At 35.6% G+C, this 18052-nt stretch overlaps 1 protein-coding gene across 2 annotated transcripts in view; it reads left to right on the top strand.

Moving 5' to 3' along the window:
- The window catches only part of CORO2A (coronin 2A), a 161443-nt gene that overhangs the window by 109247 nt on the left and 34144 nt on the right, over positions 1-18052 (top strand). For both annotated transcript variants that reach the window (XM_074280057.1, XM_074280056.1), the window contains exons 3-5: positions 13740-13856; positions 15701-15850; positions 16604-16783. In XM_074280057.1, coding sequence (XP_074136158.1) covers positions 13740-13856; positions 15701-15850; positions 16604-16783 — 447 coding nt within the window. The remainder of the gene's footprint in view (positions 1-13739; positions 13857-15700; positions 15851-16603; positions 16784-18052) is intronic.

An 18052-nucleotide genomic window follows, 5' to 3' on the forward strand; every position in this document is an offset into this window, starting at 1 on the left:
AAAATCATACTATGTGTACTTCTATTTATCAGTTCTTTCTCTGGAAATGGATAGCATATTCCTTTATAGATCCTTTATAGTTGATTTGAGTATTTATAATATTCAAAATAACTTAGTTGTTCACAATGATTCATCAAATATTGCTGTTGCTATATACAATATTCTCTTGATTTTGCTCAATTCACTTTTCATTATTTTCTGCAAATTTTCCCATGGTTTTCTAATATCAATCCACTCATCATTTCATACACCACAGTAATGGTAATTCCGTCACAATTATATACCACAATTTCTTTAGCCATTCCCCAGTTGATGGGCACCCTTTCAATTTCTAATTCTTTACAGTCACAAAAAGAACTGGTATAAATATTTGGAACAAATAGCTTCTTTTTCTTTTTCTCTGATCACATTGAAAAATAAACATAATGTTGTATTGCTGGGTCAAAAGATATACAAAGCTTTATATTCTTGGGGCATAATTCCAGACTACTCTCCAAAATTGTTGGATCAGTTCACAATTCCACCAACATTGTATGAATGTACTAATTTTTCCGCATTTGTCTTTTTCCCTTTCTATCATTTAAACTACTCTGATAGATATAAAATGATATATCAAGCTGGCTTTAATTTGTATTTTTCAATCAACAATAATTTGAAACATTATTTTTCTTATGGCTATATATTGTTTTGATTTCTTCATTGAAAAACTTCCTGTTCATATCCTTTGGCGTTTATCAATTGGGAAATGACCCATATTCTTGTAAATTTAACAAAGTTCTCTATTTATTTGATATATGAGACCTTTATTCAAGAAATTGTCTATAAAGTGGGCTATGCACTCTCTAAGTTCTAGTTCTTTGAACAAGATAAAAACTTCCCTGATTCTCAGGAATCCCCCCTCTTCCCTGTCTCTCAACCACTTGTGAATGTGAGGCTTCAGTAGCAAATAAATAAAATACCCAGACTATCCCTAATCCTGAGTGGTCATGCCATCAATACTCTGTAACTAGGTTCCAGCCCCTCTCTCCATCATTCAAGTGGCCTACTGTCATGTCCCAATTCCTCAGTGATAAAGGGGCTCCTTCTGTTTCAAGCTTCTAGTAACTGTCAGATGAAATAATAGTCCCTCTGGGGCTCTTTAAATCCTTTAAACCATATGGAATACCCATTATGCCTATAAAATGCTATATTGTACTACAACTTTATTGTGTGTCTGAGATAAGGTAGGGATGATTATAGATCTTCCTTGATGAATGTGAATATTTCCATTTACTGGGAATTAAAATAGTTAGTAGCCTAAAACATTTCTTATTCTCTTCCACATAAATTACAAATTAACTGTGTAATGCTGAGATTAGAAGGGAGGGTGGGGCAGAGAATGAGATGTGCTGACTCAGGGCTTCATTTGTGTTTACCACTAAGAGTACTTGTTTTTACACTTTGGTCCAAAATAACTGAGTCTTGGGAACTGACAAAAATATTCTTCTATGGCCCTGTCCTTTTTATTTTCAAAGGACAGCTCTATCAGAGTTCTTTACACTGAAGTTATTCCTGAAGTGAATTCCCCCATTCTAATCTCAGTTCCCTCCCTGTTTTTATTCTCAGAATAAAGATAGACTTGAATTTATTGGCCCAGATTCCAAGGTTTGTAACTCAAGGACTCTCAAATTTAAGGATTAGATTATTCCAAAAAGAACTCTTGCTTCCCGTCAACACATCTGGATCGGGACTGGTAGGATAGAGTAACCACAGTAGCAGTAGCCATTGCAAATGCACTCAGTAAAATGACTGAGGAATAAGCTTTGTCCCCTGTGCATTTTCCTCACCGAGCACATAGCATGAGAGAGAAATGACAGGACGTAGCCTTTCTGCCACAAATAACCTTGCTCTGATGATGCCTTTAAGTCACTCAGCCTGCATAGTATCCATTGTGCTCCTAACATTTTCCAGTATTCACCTCATGCCCAGAAACATCTCCAACCACAAAGTCATGACTGCTGGCTTAGGGGGTAAATGCTCTTCCTTCCTGTACCTGGAGGGTCACGAAGGACTTCCAGTTATTTGGCATCCCTTGAATTATGAATATCCTTTATTTAAATGTGTTTGAGCTCTGTAGAGACGGAGCTGAGCAGACTTGGGATGATTACAGGACAAAAAAACTAAAAGGAGAGTTGGTGCTGAGAGAGATGGCCTGGGGCAGTAGAGTTGGCCAGACTTCACAGTAATGACACTTGGGGATGTGGTCAGCAGCCAACAATGGCTGAAGGAAGGACAAAGAGTCTCCTCATTACTCATTAGTTTCTTTAAAGTGCAATCTTTGTAGGGCAGCTAGGTGGCGCATTGGATAGAGCACCAACCCTGAATTCAGGAAGTTCAAATCCGGCCTCAGACACTTAACACTTCCTGGCTGTGTGACCCTGGGCAAGTCACTTAACCCCAATTGCCTCAGAAAAGAAAAAAAGAAAGATTATACTATTTTTGTATGTGACTAGAGCACTCAGAATCAGAACTTAATGTTTTCTGATGTTCAGGAGCCTTCACATTTTCTGATGTTCAGTTTCTGTTTAAAAAAAAACACAAACAAACTTAGAGTGAATTGACCATATGATGTAGTTGTCCAAAAGAATCTAGTGTCACGGGGCAGCTAGGTGGCGCAGTGGATAGAGCACCAGCCCTGAAGTCAGGAGGACCTGAGTTCAAATCTAACCTTAGGCACTGAACACTGTGTTCAGTGTAGACCCTGGGCAAGTCACTTAGCTCCAATTGCCTCAAAGGGAAAAAAAAGTCTAGTGCCATCTTGGGCTACACTGTCCAGAACAAGGCATCTGATAGCTCTATTGCACTCTGCCCTTAGTTATACTAAATCTGGAATATTGTGTTCATTTCTGGGTACTGCATTTTGAACATGGATCAACTAGAGCACATACAGAGGAAAGCAACCAGGAGAGTGAAGAGAAGTCATATGAAGAGCTCTTGAAGACACTAGGTATCAGTTTTCAGACAAGAGAAGAAAAGACCCAGGGAGATGTGATCAAGATCTTCAATTATTTGAAAGGTTATCTTATGGGAGATATTTATTCTATACATATATATACTATATATATCCTGAGAAGAAGGCTGGGACCGGTGAGCAGAAGCTATTGAAAAGCAGATTTAAGTTCAGTATAAATAATTTTTTTTTCCTGAGGCTGGGGTTAAGTGACTTGCCAGGGTCACACAGCCAGGAGGTGTTAGGTGTCTGAGGCCACATTTGAACTCAGGCCCTCCTGACTTCAGGTGCTCTATCCACTAGGCCAAGTAACTGCTCCTAAGTTTAAAAAAAAAAAAAAAATTTCCAATAGTTACAACTGCCCCAAACGCTCTCTTAACTTTTTCCTCCTTCCTCTCCTTAGACTAGCACTATGCAAATAACTCCTCTGGATCTGAGATTGAAGTCAACATTCTGGCTCATTGGGTAACATCTCACCAATCTTAAATGCATCTTATGCAAATAAATAAATCTGAGATGAATCCCTTCTTGCAAGAAACACGCCAGGATGGGTGAGAGGATATGAATGGCTTTAAAAGTATAGGACTAGACAGGCATTAAATCTGTGATTCATTAGTTTAGGGAACTTCTAATGAGGATGCAGCTATTACCAATGAAAGGCGGCACCTTCTTTCTGCCTATATATATAAAAAAAAAGTTGCCTAAGACAATGAGAAGTCAAATAAGTTGCTCGAGGTCATACAACTGGAATGTGTCAGGGCAGGAATAAGTCGTCATTACAACACAGTCAGCTCTCTATCCAGTAAAGGAGAATGGGAAGGGAACAAGCATTTGTTGGGTCAAGCACTGTGTTGTCCACAGATCCAGTCCCTTAAACTAGTGAGTGTCTCAGGCCAGATCTGAACTGTCTGACTCTCGGCCCAGTACTCGATACAGTTTCCCTTCTAGCAATCTTTTCAACAAGAGATACCCTGCAGAAAAAGGTCTTCCCTTTAAAAAGGGCATGTAGGAAAACTGGGACATCAGCTCACTGTGAGTGGCGCGTGGACTGATCCAGCCATTAAGGAAAGCAATTTAGCCCTATGTCCAGAGAACTATAAAACGGCAGCATCACCACTGTTATCCCAAAGACATCCAGAAAAAGAAAAAATGGAAAGTACCTATTTGTACAAAAACATTTTAGAAGCTCTTTTTGTGATGGCTAAGAACTGGAAACCAAGTCAGTTGGTGAATGGCTAAACAAGCTTTGGTGTGTGATTATGATGGAATATTATTGTGCTATAACAAATAACAAGCAGGACGATTTCAGGAAAACCTGGAAATACATGATCTGATACAAAGTGGAATGTTGTTCACAGTAACAGCAATACGATGTGATAAACTATGACGACTTAGTTATTTTCAGCAATGCAATGATCCAAAATGATGAAGCATACTCTCTGCCTCCAGAGAAAGAATTGATATTGTTAGAATACAGGGTAAAGCATGATGTTTTTCATCTTCTTTCTTTCGTTGTTTTTATTCTAGTTTTCTTGTACATGATTCCATATGTATAACCTATATTTGACTGCTTACCCTCACTCAGGGAGACGTAGAATTTGAGACTTAAAACTTTAACATATTAAAAAGTTGTTTTTAATATGTAATTGGAAAAAATTAAATATAAAAAGGGAGTAGTAACAAATTTAAATAAGCTCCCCAAATTTAAATTTGTACTCAATAGAAAGTCATCAGTTGCATGTTATCCCCATCCCCAAAACTGCTAGAAAATGGTCAAACAGATAAGATATAAGTAATGATTAATTATGACCTGGGTCTGAGGAAGTTAGTATAACACCTGAAATAAAATAGATGCTTAATACATATTTGTTTATTTTTTGATTAAGGCTGTACTACAACAGATATTTGGTTAAAAAATTCAGCCAATTAATAGTAATTTATTAATCATGTCCTATATATGCCAGACCCCATATTAGGCACTGGAGATAAAAAGATAAAAATGAAATAATCCCTGCCCTCAAGTAGCTAACAGTGTTATCAAGAGAAACAGCCTGTACATATATAAATACATACACACACATACATATATATATATATATAAATACATACACACACATATATATATATATTTTATAGATAGATAGATAGATAGATAGATAGATAGATAGATAGATAGATAGATAGATAGATAGATATGCAAAAGAAAAACAAGGTGACTTTTAGGAGGAGACATGGGCATCTGGAGGGATCAGATAAGGCCTCATGTAGGAAATGAGATTTCAGCTGTGCATTAAAGGAAACTAGGGATTCTGAAAAACTTGAAAGTGGAGGAGTGCACTCCAAGCACTGGACAGGCTATGCAAAGACTTAAAGCAGGAAGTGCAATGTTTGTTGACTGTATAAAGGGGACAGGTGTAATCAGCCCTCAAGGCACTAGAAGGGTAAGCTGGAATCAGAGATGTGAAGGACTTTAAATACCAACTAGAGCAATTTGTACACACAGTTCTGTTCTAATGTTTGTTTTGAAAACATGAATTTGTTCCAAAGCTATTGATTTATTAGGGAACGATTTGAGCAGAATGAGAATTTTGTGTTAGCTTGTGTATGATTTCATCTTTTGGGAAAAAGCATGAAGACACAGAAAACAGCACTACTTGGCAAGGAACTGCAAACCAAGTAGATGCCCATCAGTTGGAGAATGGCTGGATAAGTTATGGTGTATGAGTGTTATGGAATATTATTGTTCTGTAAGAAATGACCAGCAGAATGATTTCAGAAAGACCTGGAGACACTCAGATGAACTGATGCTGAGTGAAGGGAGCAGAACCAGGAGATCATTGTGCAGGGTAACAAGAAGATTATATGATGATCAATTCTGAGAGACATGGCTCTTTTCATCAATGAGATGATTCAGATCAGTTCCAATAGACTTGAACAATAGACAAGAGAAAGGATTATGGAGGCTGAATGTGAATCACAACATAGTATTTTCACCTTTTTTTATTATTATTATTTTTTATTATTTTTTATCTTTTTGATCTGGTTTTTTTGTGCAACAAATGTGGAAATATGTATAGTAAGAACTGCACATATTCAACATATATTGGATTACTTGCTATCTAGGAGAGGGGATGGAGGGAAGGGAGGAAGAAAAATTTGGAACACCAGGTTTTACAAAGGTAAATGCTGAAAACTATCTTTGCACATATTTTGAAAACAAAAAGCTATTTTTTTTAAAGCAGCACCACTTCACAATAATACATAAGATAAAACCCTTCTGACACACTCATTTCCACAAACTTCAAGTCAAAATGCCATATTTATTATATATTTTGATGCAGTAGGAACTGTAGGCCGAGAATTGGTTCAACCCTAACCCTTCCATTTACCTTCCACCATGATTGAAGTCCAGCCCCCTTGGTGGACGTCACCAAAATCATTCTCTCACCCCCTACTATTCCACTTAGCCAGCTCATATCTTGTAGAAACTGGGGCATCGAACAACACTACTATTTATTAATACTGTATTTTTGTCTTTCTTAACTGTTTAACATGTTTAAAAACTGTGCTACCATTTTATTAAGTTCTTTTGTTTCTTGTTTTGGGGTGTGTTGCTGAAGTTTTAAATGTTTTTTCCCCATAAATTCTGTGGTTTTATTATGCTAATTTGCACATGAAGGAGATTTTTAGGACCACATATGTATCATCATGAGCACAAAAGTATTAATCAATGGCTCTTGCCATATAATGATATGCACAGTTTAGTGGCCCTGTTTCTATTTGGGTTTGACATAATTGTTAGAGCAAAACTGACTGTAATGTGTCCTGGAGACAGTCAGGAATCACTATGGGTTGCTGAACAGGAGAGTGACCTGTGCTTTAGGAAATCACTCCAGCAACTTTATTAATGATGGATTTGAAAAACAAACAGAAGTAGGAAGATCAATGAGGAAGTTGTTGAAATAGCCAAAAGGAAAAGTGTCAAGGAATTGAATTGGTCATTATAAAGTGGGCAGATTTGAGATTTGTTGTGAAGGTGAAAAAACAAGAATTGACAATTAATTAGACATAAGAGTGAGGGAAATTTTAGAGTCAAGAATGACTCTGAGGTTGTGAATCTGACTGAAAAGATGATGGTACTCTAGACAGAAAAATTATGGAGGGGGGAGAGAAAAGCAACCAAGAACTATAAATCTATCTATAAATTTTTTATGAGAATAGTCTAAGTAAGGATTGAGGGTATCCATAGCAGATCATAGTTCTCACAATTAAAGGATAAGTGTAGAGAATAGAAAATCCCAGTATGATTTTATTTAATGGTTACCAAAAAAAAAAAAAAAAAAAAAAAAAAAAAAGCTTTAAAGGTTCTCCTTCAACTAGTTATCTTGTACATGTTAGAGTATACAGGCTTCCTTCATAGATGCAAACACAAAGAAACTTTGTTTAGTAAACCTTTCATAGGTCTATACAACATATGTATAATGTGATAATTTTATTTTTAGAGATAAATATTTATTCAATGCTCAATTATAAAGGACATTATTTTATTCATCAAACTAAAGAAACTAACATGTATCTAAATGTAAGTTTAAAGAATTAACAAATTAAGACAGAATTCCATAATTTTTGGATATGTGAATGTGTCTGGGCATATCTGATATATCCTGCACACAAACTTATACATCTTCTGAATAATCAGTAGTAACAGAGGCTTAAAACAAGGAACTATAAAATTATGCAATAAGGCCAAGAAAAATGCCTTACAAAAATTAAGTGTTTTTCATTTTGTTTTTGAGTTCTTGGTGCTTTGCATACAATAGGTACTTAATAAATGATTACTGGATTGGATTGGATGATTTAATTCTTTAAAAATATTGAGATTCTTCAGGTACTCCAATGTGGCAGAAGATATTGTGCTAATTAAATTAAGCCATGTAATATTGTAGTGTATCCTCAGGCAGTCCACAGTCATTCAAAAGTTATTTCCCTACTAACAAATATTCCAATGCTCCAGACAAAAAAGCCAGTCTCAAGTAATGTTTAACAACCAGCTTGAGAAGAGAACAGGAGAAGAGGAATGTGTTCCGGACATACTTTTAAGTTTAATCTGCATTATAAACATTTTCTCCATTGCTTTCTTAATTAAGGTCTAGACGATCAAAAAACAATAAATCAAGCCCTGATTTGTATCATTTGTTTTTTTTTATTTATGAGGTATGAATTTTTACACTAAAAATTTAATAATCCACTCTCCTGAGCTGGTTCAGCTAGTTTCAGCACACTCCTGGAGGGGATTTACCTTGAAAAAATCAAAATCATGGATGACACAAAGTATAATGGGGCAATGCAATGGATATCAATTGTTTTAGCATGTCACCAAAATTATTTATTTGCCAAATAAATAAATGAACAGGACATAGATGTGGCAAAAGGTAGAAACACCAATAGGCAGCCAAATATACCTCAGCACCTGTAGAATGTCAGAAGATCCTCGTTACATTAGTTAGATCGTCTACACGGGATATATGAGAGGAAGTCACTTGATGAGACTTTAGAAATATTTAGACCAACTCTTTAATTCTGTGCAGAAGAAAACAGAATTATTTTGTTATTCATAATCATTCCATGTGTGAAAGGAATGTTACCATTTCTGTGAGGTTCCCTAAACACAAGGTGACTATAGCATTTTAGTCTAAATCTCATTTTCTCCATTCCTGAATACAAAATAAAGTGGCAGATAATCATGAAAACTTGGATTGAAATCCCAGTTCTGGCACTAACTGTAAAACTGAAGGTCCGTCATTTTGTTTTTATTGAGTTGTTTTTCAGTTGTGTTTGACTCTTTGTGACCCCATCTGGGGTTTTCTTGGCAAAGATATTGGAGTTGCTTGCATTTCCTTATCCAGTTCATTTTACAGATTAGGAAACTGAGGGAAATGGGATTAAGTGACTAGTCCAGGTTTGCACAGCTGGTAAGTGTCTGAGGCCACATTTTAATTTAGGATATGAGACTCTGATTCCAACTCTGATGCTCTAATTGCATCACTTAGCTGCCCACCTGGCACATAGTAGGTGCTTTCTCCCCTTTCTCTGCCCCTTCTAGTGGAAAGAGAACACACAAGCAGTATCATCACTGGGTAATGTTGTACCTGAAGCAAGAATGTGAGATGGTATCCCTCCCAACCCAATGGTATGTCTGCTCAGGATAATAAAAATATTCTTTTCTTCAAATGTCCCTCAGTTTTGCACCCCCAATCCTCGTTATGTAAGTATAAAAGTAGGAGTCTTACTAGGCCTGCCTGTATCCCCAAGAGAACATAAAAAAGGGAAAAGGACCCACAACTGCGAAAATGTTTGTAGGAGTCCGTTTTGTAGTGGTGAGGAGCTGGAGGCTGAATGGATGCCCATCAGCTGGAGAATGGCTGAATAAGTTATGGTATATGAATGTTATGGAATATTATTGTTCTGTAAGAAGTGACCAGGAGGATGACTTCAGAGAGGCCTGGAGAGACTTACATGAACTGATAATAAATGAAGTGAATAGAACAAAGAACATTGTACACAGTAACAATAAGAATATACGATGATCAATTGTGATGGATATGACTCTTTTCAATAATGAGATGACTTGTGCTGGAGAGAGCCATCTGCAGCCAGAGAGAGGCCTGTGGGAAATGTTGTGGGTCACAACATAATATTTTCACTTTTGTCGTTGTTGTTGCATTTTGTTTTCTTTCTCATATTTTTTTTTTCCTTTTGGACCTGATTTTTCCTTTGCAGCATGATAATTGTAGAAAAAATATATAAAATAATTGCACATGTTTAACATACATTGCATTGCTTGCCATTGGGGAAGAAATGGAGGGAAGGGAGAGAAAAAAAATTGGAACACAAGGTTTTACAGAGGTTGAAAATTATATATGCATATGTTTTGAAAATAAAAACCTTTATAAGAAATAATAAAATAAAAGTAAGAGTCTTTTTATAGACTTTAACCCTGATACTTACCTTTCAGCAAAATGCCTTAATTTCAGGTCCTAGGATTTTCAGTTACTTTACTTATTCACTAAAAGAGAATAACAATGTTTGCTATCAAATAACATTAATAATAGCTGATTACTTATATAATGTTTATGGTTTGCAAAGCATTTTGCATCTATTTTCTCATTTGAACCTCACAATAACAATGTACAATAAATGCTACAAGTATTATTATCCCCATTTGAGGAAACTAAGGCTCAGAGAGCCATATATATGTATTTCCATATGTCATTTTCATGACATACAGTCTCATATATATATATATATATATATATATATATATATATATATATATATATATATATGCGAGACTAGTATAAATGACTAAATGAGAGTCATACAGCTAGGATGTCTATGATGAAGGATTCAAACTCAGGGCTTCCTGACTCCAAGTAGAATACTCTATGCATTAATTATATATTTACAAACAATTTGACCACATCCAAGTCATTAAACCATCTGGACCTCCATTTCCTCATGTATAAAGTGGGGGGTAATAATAGCAACTATCTCAAAGAGTTGTTGAGAATATAAAATGAGATAATATCTGTTCACTTTGCAAAGCTTAAAGAGCTATATAAATAGTAGCTGTTATTGTTATTACCCACAGTTCCTGATACTTACTACTTGTTCAGGAACTCTGAGAATGCAGGGTCACTATGAAAGGAAGGCAAGTTTCAAACAGGTTGTTAATAGTCAGGGACCAAACAAGTTACTATCCTTTTATTATTATAGTCAGGAGATCAGAAATCTTTAGGATACATTTATCAATGACCAAGTTTTAAATGCAAAAAAATTTTTTTTTTTCCAATTAATTGCATCCATGTAGACAGCCTTACTGATAATTCCAGGTTGCAAAAGTAAAATTCCCTTAGGAGCCTGAATTCTCTTGCCTGGCCAGCTATATTGATGTAAGTAAGAATAATTGTGAAAACATGATTTCATTTGGTACTGGAGAGAAAGTTTATAAGCCTTGAATAGACTGAAAAGATACTTTGCACTGGTAGAGTTCAGTAAACACAGCCACCTTGTGGAGAGAAGTATTATAAGTGGCATTTTCTTCTCCATTAAATAAGAAAAGAGCTGCCAAGAGAAGTCTAGTTAGGTTCAGTGTAACTATTTTTCTTATGCAAACTTTTATGAAGACAAAAAATAAGTAATCCCTCTAAAAATTCTTCTCTTTAAAGGTAGCTGTTCAATCAGTGAGGAAATAACTGGAAGAGAAGCTACGAACTTCCCCTAGTTTAGACCAGTTTAAACTTTTTAAACTCGCAGATCCTTTTCACTAGAGAAATTTTTATTTGACTTCAGTTATATAGGTCTATAAAATAGGCATACGAATCAAACAAAATGATAAATCATAAAGAAATGTATTTTAAAATAATTTTTGGTATTCATAGAATTTTACCATTTATTTTTTAAAAAGCAAATTTGCATACTAATGAGATGGATATGCTTGTTTATTTTTACATAAAGAATTAAATCTTGGTGGAATATGTACTTTACTCTTGCCCAGTTTTTTGTGACACTCACATATGGGATTACAACCCACAGTTTAAGTTTGGTTTAGGTAGCTATTAAAACAAAAATAGTAAAAACCCAAATTAATCAGAAGGCATAGGGATTAGTGTTCTGGCTAGCTGAATTTTCTGATAGCTAAATGTTAATTAGAAAGTTCTCTTCTAATTAAAAATTCTTCCTAAAATGTTCGAATTTACTTTCTTCCCTTAGCAAAAAATAGTGAGAGACCATAATTGAATTTTTGATGATCCTAAGAATTATAGAGCCTAAGCAGTCTTCATTATAAAGAACAGGAATTATAAAAAAGCAATATAATTTGGACAGCAAAATAGATTCTGTTGACCGGAAGGTTCCTTGAACATTAAAAAAAAAAAAAAAGATTCAGTTGAATAAAAAACAAGGAAAGTATAATCCTCTGATTTTTTCCCTGTGTTCAGCTTTGGCTTAAATATTTTAGAAAGGAGACTGACAAGCTAGAGACAGCCCAGAAGAAATTGACAATGATGGTAAAAAGAATTTTAAAATATGCTATACTTAGATCAGTTGAATTGACTGATGTGCTTATTCAAGAGAAGAAAAGACTTTCAGAATACATGATAGCTGTCTTTGAGTATTTGAAGTTGTCATATGGAAAAGGAAATAATTTTTTTCTTGGTTGGTTCAAATAGACAAAATTATATTAGTATAAATTTGGAGAAACATAGCTACTCCATTTGGGGGAAAGCTTCCTAACAATAAAGGCTTTCCAAAACCTTTGGACTTGGAATGGACTCCTTCAGGAAGCAGTGAGTTCACCATTCAAGGTGATCTTCAAGCAGTAGTTTGAACCACCATTTGAATGGGAATTCCTGCTCAAGTTATGGGTTATAACTAGATAACCTAACTTTTTGGCCATATCCCTTATCTCCTCCACATGCTATCCCATACCCTCATCCCAAACATGAACTGAATTCTTTTGTCCCTCATCACATTGTTCTCAATATCCAAAATGCCCTCCTTCCTCTTTATCCTATCTATTCTTGAGAGCCCAGTTCAACATCTGCGTCTTCCATGAAATGATCCCTGAATTTCTCTAACAGTTATGACCACAGATGTTCTGGTTAAATGTTTAACAACTGACTTTCTGGCAGATGGGAAGAGGAAAACTGCACTCTTTCACTTAACTTGCATTAACAGTTTCTACATCAATTTTTAAATCTTAGGCAATCAACAAAATAATATATCAAGCTCTAATTTTTGTACTGTTTGCTCATTTCTGAGATGTAAATGCTCACGTTAAAAATTTAATAATGTGTTCTCATGGCCCTGTAGGAGCTAGCTCTAGCACACACTTAGAATGACTTTCCAATTCAGACCTCACATGGTAATGTTTATACCTTTAAAATATATAAACTATTTATACTTCTGCAATATAAACTGTCTCTCTCTGAAATATGTATGCTATGTGGAAATAGTATATGTATATATACTAAACATATATAAATTACTTATAGTTTATACTTATATAATATAAACTATTATTTAAATTATAGCTATATTATATATCATCTAATATATGTTGTATGATATTTATATATATAAATGATATATTATTTAATTATATACATAACATAGATATGTTTATATCTTATGCCCCTGCCATTATAGGCTTGAAAAGATCATTTAATTAAATTTATTGTTTCCCTGAGAACAATATTTTTCCCAAGTAGACACTTAAAGCTAGCATTTTTCCAAAGTACTACATATGCAAGTATATATAGAGAGAGAGAGAAAGAGAGAGAGAGAGAGAGACATAAATCCATATATATGTTATCACATTTGATTCTCACAACCCTGGAAGGAAGGTGGTATTATTATTCAGAAAGGCTGAGAAAGGTTGTAATTTGCCCACAGCTAGTGTCTGGTCATCTGGCTCCAAAGCTAACACTGACCGCCTGAGCCACCTAGCTTCCAAACAATATCTGAAGTATGAATGAATGACCTACGCAGTCCGTTATAGCTCTAGGGTTTTAGGTTGCTAAGTTCCCGGGGAGCATGTGTTCTAAAGGCCTATGAACAATCTCACTCCAAAAGCAGGACCATCCATGGTGCTGAAACTCCATTCTCCAAAATTAAGGTCTAGGGAGATAGTCTCTTGGATTATAGACACCCTAACTCACAAAGATTCCATCTGTCTTTTCTTTTGCAGACAGGAAAGCTCGATCCACACTACCCAAAGGTCTGTGGCCACAAAGGCAACGTTTTGGACATCAAGTGGAACCCTTTTGATGATTTTGTAATAGCCTCCTGTTCTGAAGATGCCACGGTAAATTCTCACCTTTCTGCATCCCACTCTCCCAACACATCTGTGGGAAATGAAAAGCAATCCACCTTTAATGTCATACCTGTTTCCCTAAGTGCTCCATCTTTCCTGAAAACATCAGCAAAGACAATCTTAAGTAAGTAGAAATCATTCACCGAGAAGGTGGTTGGAATGAGGAAGAAGAAGGTGTTGCTGTGCCTGTGTCTGGCATTCTTAATAAGTTCATCTGAAAATGGGGTTAAATAGTGGCCTGGACCCTGGAGGTATTTGTTTTAGAAATTTACTACACTGATGGGAAGCAGCACGGCACAGTGGATAGAGCTAGCATCAAAGCTAAGAAGAGCCAGGTTCACATTCCACTTCTGACACAGACTTTCTGGACATGTCATGTAACTTCCAGAGAAGGTACCACACTGCACTGGTGGGGAAGGTTCCTCACCAGGGAACTCCATATATCAACAAGTCATAGGTCTGCTTCCTATCACTAACTAGACTAATAAGTAAAACTGCACCTTCAAGTGAAAAAAATTATTAAAAATCCAAAAGTCATGACTGCTACATTTGAAAGTTTCTAAGATGTAGAGCAACAAAAATTTTATTATCTGATATCCAATCCCTATACCTTTCCTTCTACTCATCCTACCTATCATTTAAAGACCAGCCCCAAAATCTGTTCTGCTTGTCTAACTTTAATAGAAATTAAATAAATTTCACTACCCTTCTCCTTACCTAACCTGGTTCTAAGATGACTTTTCCAGCTCCTCCTTTTTGTTCTCAAGTTGCTAATGAGAATACTCTTATTAACTCTATACAATTCTAATTTAGAAGCAGAAGTGTGCACAAAAATTACTGGCAGGAAATAGGTGTTAATGGCTGTCCTGAAATGCTTTGTAGATCCATTTAGCCTTATGAACCGTAGCATATAATAATGGAATCCTCACTGGGCCTGATGTTGCAGAGAATCATTCCCTTTGAAATAAATCTCTCAACATGTAAGACCAATGAGTTCTCTTTGGGCTTTCAAATACTGGGCCCTTAGCTGCCCAAGTAATCATTTCCTCATTGATAAAGGAAAGTATATCCAATCTCAAGCTAATGCTGGTGACTACCCTTCTCTCTCCCCCCAAAATGGATCTGGGAGCAAGCATCTTCACCACATAAAATGGCACTTTCACTAATTCTGGATGCAGGTATTTGTCATCTAAAATGCTTAATTCTTTTTAGATTCAGGTATTACCTCTGTAGTCATCCTTCACCTAGCATGCATTCAAAAAATTCTTGGAGAATTAAATTGTACCTGGTTCTATCTCAAAAAAAAAAAGAAATATAGATATATTTTAAATGTATAGAAGTGAATGTAAAGATAACTGAAAAAATAATCTTGATTTCTATGATAAAAGCAGAAAGACCCTGAATAAATACTTAATTCAGTCTCTTTCAATGTATTCATATTGGTCTCTGTAAGGTCTCTGTAACTAGTCTTTTAAAGACCATTCAGGCAAGGGCAGTCCCAGAAAGAGACCTCCAAGGGCAGCTTCAGAGCAAAAGAGAAATCCTCTCCCCCAGTCCTGCTTTTTAATGGTATATTGGGGAGGAAGAGGTCGGGAGGAAGGAGCAGGAGATATGGAAGAGTATCTTACACAATAGACTTGCCATCATCAAGAGTGCAAGAGCTGATCTGACTGACAGGGTAGTGGAAAGCCCAGTGTCTGTCCAGTCTCTTAAAATTTATAATTTGCAAGATGTCCTACCAGTGTTGATGATAGTTGTGAATAATAATGTATTTCTCACAAATGATAAGCTTTCAGCATTTATCAAACATATTGTTTTGTCTTGCCTGCTACTAGATTAAGATATGGGATATTCCAAAGCAATTCCTGTCAAGAAACATCACCAATTCAAAGAAGGAGCTACTTGGTCATTCAAGAAGGGTTGGACTCCTGGAATGGCACCCAACTGCTGCTAATATTCTCTTTAGCACTGGTTATGATTATAAGGTTAGTCAATGGTTATTATAAGGTTAATGAATTTGAAGGAAAATGCTAAGAGGGAAAAAATCCCTCTCTCTAGTCTTTGCTTAAGGACTATTATCTCATGCATCATTAATTTCTAAATGTTTAAATGTCAAATGTGTAGATTTAATGCAGGATACTTGAGGAAAATCCAGGAAAAAAAATAAGATATGTTATTTATACTTATATGTCTATAAATATACACATATGATATAGATATATATGTGGGGGATGTAGAAATGTACATCTATATGCATATTTACACATATAGATAATGATAAAAATATGTATTTATAGGATACCATTAGGACCTTATCTTGCTACACTGATATTTCAGTATGTCCAAAAAAATCGACTATAATTACAGAACTTGGGTTCAAATTCTAACTCTTTTTACTATTTATGTAAGCTTGAGCAAGTCACTTAATCTCTCTGGATTTTCACTTATCTGTAAAATGAGGGAATTGAACCAGATTATCTCTTTTTCAGTGCTAAATCTATGATCTTTTTTTTATCTCTTCCCCAACTCTACCTTCTGAATTTTCTGTTGACTTCAGGACAAAGGAACCAAATACCTTCCCCAGCCCATTTCCAGATTATTCCACATGGGATTATTGTGTTTCACTACCTTGTTGAATACTGACAATGTGCTGCCATGTCCTGTGTGTGTGTTCATTGTCAAGTAACTGAATGAGAGCGGGGAAAAGATGCTAAGAGTTTCATTTCTCTGTTTTCTAGTTAATGATATGGAACCTCGACACAAAAGAGTCTGTAATTTCGAACCCAGTGAAGACAATTGACTTTCACCAAGATGTGATCCTCTCCATGTCATTCAACACAGATGGCAGCCTGCTCGCAACCACCTGTAAGGACAGAAAGATAAGGGTTTTTGACCCCCGCGCAGGAACAGTCTTACAGGTGCAATATGCAACATTATGCTTTTCAATAAGATAAATGTCTTGATGGGTTTTTTCCCCATGAGGGCTGGTTAGAGAACAAATGGAATAAGAGTATGTGATAAAGTCACATTAATTCAAACCACACCATCATGTCTGGTCTCTCATCATAGATTGATGCAATAATTTGGCCAGAGGCTAGATTAAAATTTACATTTGGGCTCTTTGTGAAAAACAGGTTTGGTAGGCAAATGAATAATGCAGAAAAGATTGCAAGAAGGAAAACTTAGCCTTGAGAACAAACTGTTTCCAAATAGTCATTTGCTATGGAAAGATGATGTGGCTTTGTAGATAGAATAACAGAATATAAAACTAATTTAAGCCATGCCTCTGAAACATTCTGGAAATGAGACCCTGAGGAAATAAAATAACATCTCAGCGCTCTGGGCAACTCTCGAAGTTGCAAAGAAGGCATCAACTTGCATTAGTGACAGAATTTCCTCCCTTGGAAATTCATTATATCAATGAAAAAAAAAAAAAGGTCTAGTTCCTATCCCTTTACTATTTACATAGAGACAGGTGGTGCAGTGAATAAAGTGCTATTCATGGAGTCGGGAAGACTCATCTTCCTAAGTTTAGCCTCAGACACTTATAACTGTGTGATCTTGGGCAAGTCATTCAATTCCGTTTGTCTCAGTTTCATGATCTGTAAAATGAGCTGGAAAAGGAAATAACAAACCATTCCAGTATCTTTGCCAAGAAAACCTCAAAAGGAATCATAAAGAGTCAGATATGACTTGATTGAACAAGAAAAAAAAATTACAAATTATTCTTCTCTTCTAAGTTAAAAAAATCTTTTTAAAAAAACTAGATTCTGAAATTCAATGGAAGTATTTTTTCTCACTAGGGCCAGGGGTTAGGTGTTGATCATTTCCTTAGCTGCTTCATAATCTTTACTTCAATCTCTGAGCCTGATGCTATTGCCTACACTTGAACTATCTCAACAATGACATCATTCCAGACTTTGTTCTGCCTCTCTTCCTCTTAGGAACATTTTGTTCTCTTCCTCCTCTGTCTTCTTGTGATGGCTTTTAGTGGTTGAGGGATTTTGATTCTCAGATACCATTTATTCTGCAAGGAGACCATCACAAGAAGAGATGACAGTTCAAAGCATATAAATCCCAAAGTAGGGATCTCAGACTTGCTTCATTAGAGCAGGAACAAGCAAAAATTCTTTTTTTTTTTTTTCTCAATCTACTTTCATTGTTATTTATGCTGGATTGCACCGATA

The sequence above is a fragment of the Sminthopsis crassicaudata genome, chromosome 1 (assembly GCF_048593235.1).
Source record: "Sminthopsis crassicaudata isolate SCR6 chromosome 1, ASM4859323v1, whole genome shotgun sequence".
Taxonomy (NCBI): Eukaryota; Metazoa; Chordata; class Mammalia; order Dasyuromorphia; family Dasyuridae; genus Sminthopsis; species Sminthopsis crassicaudata.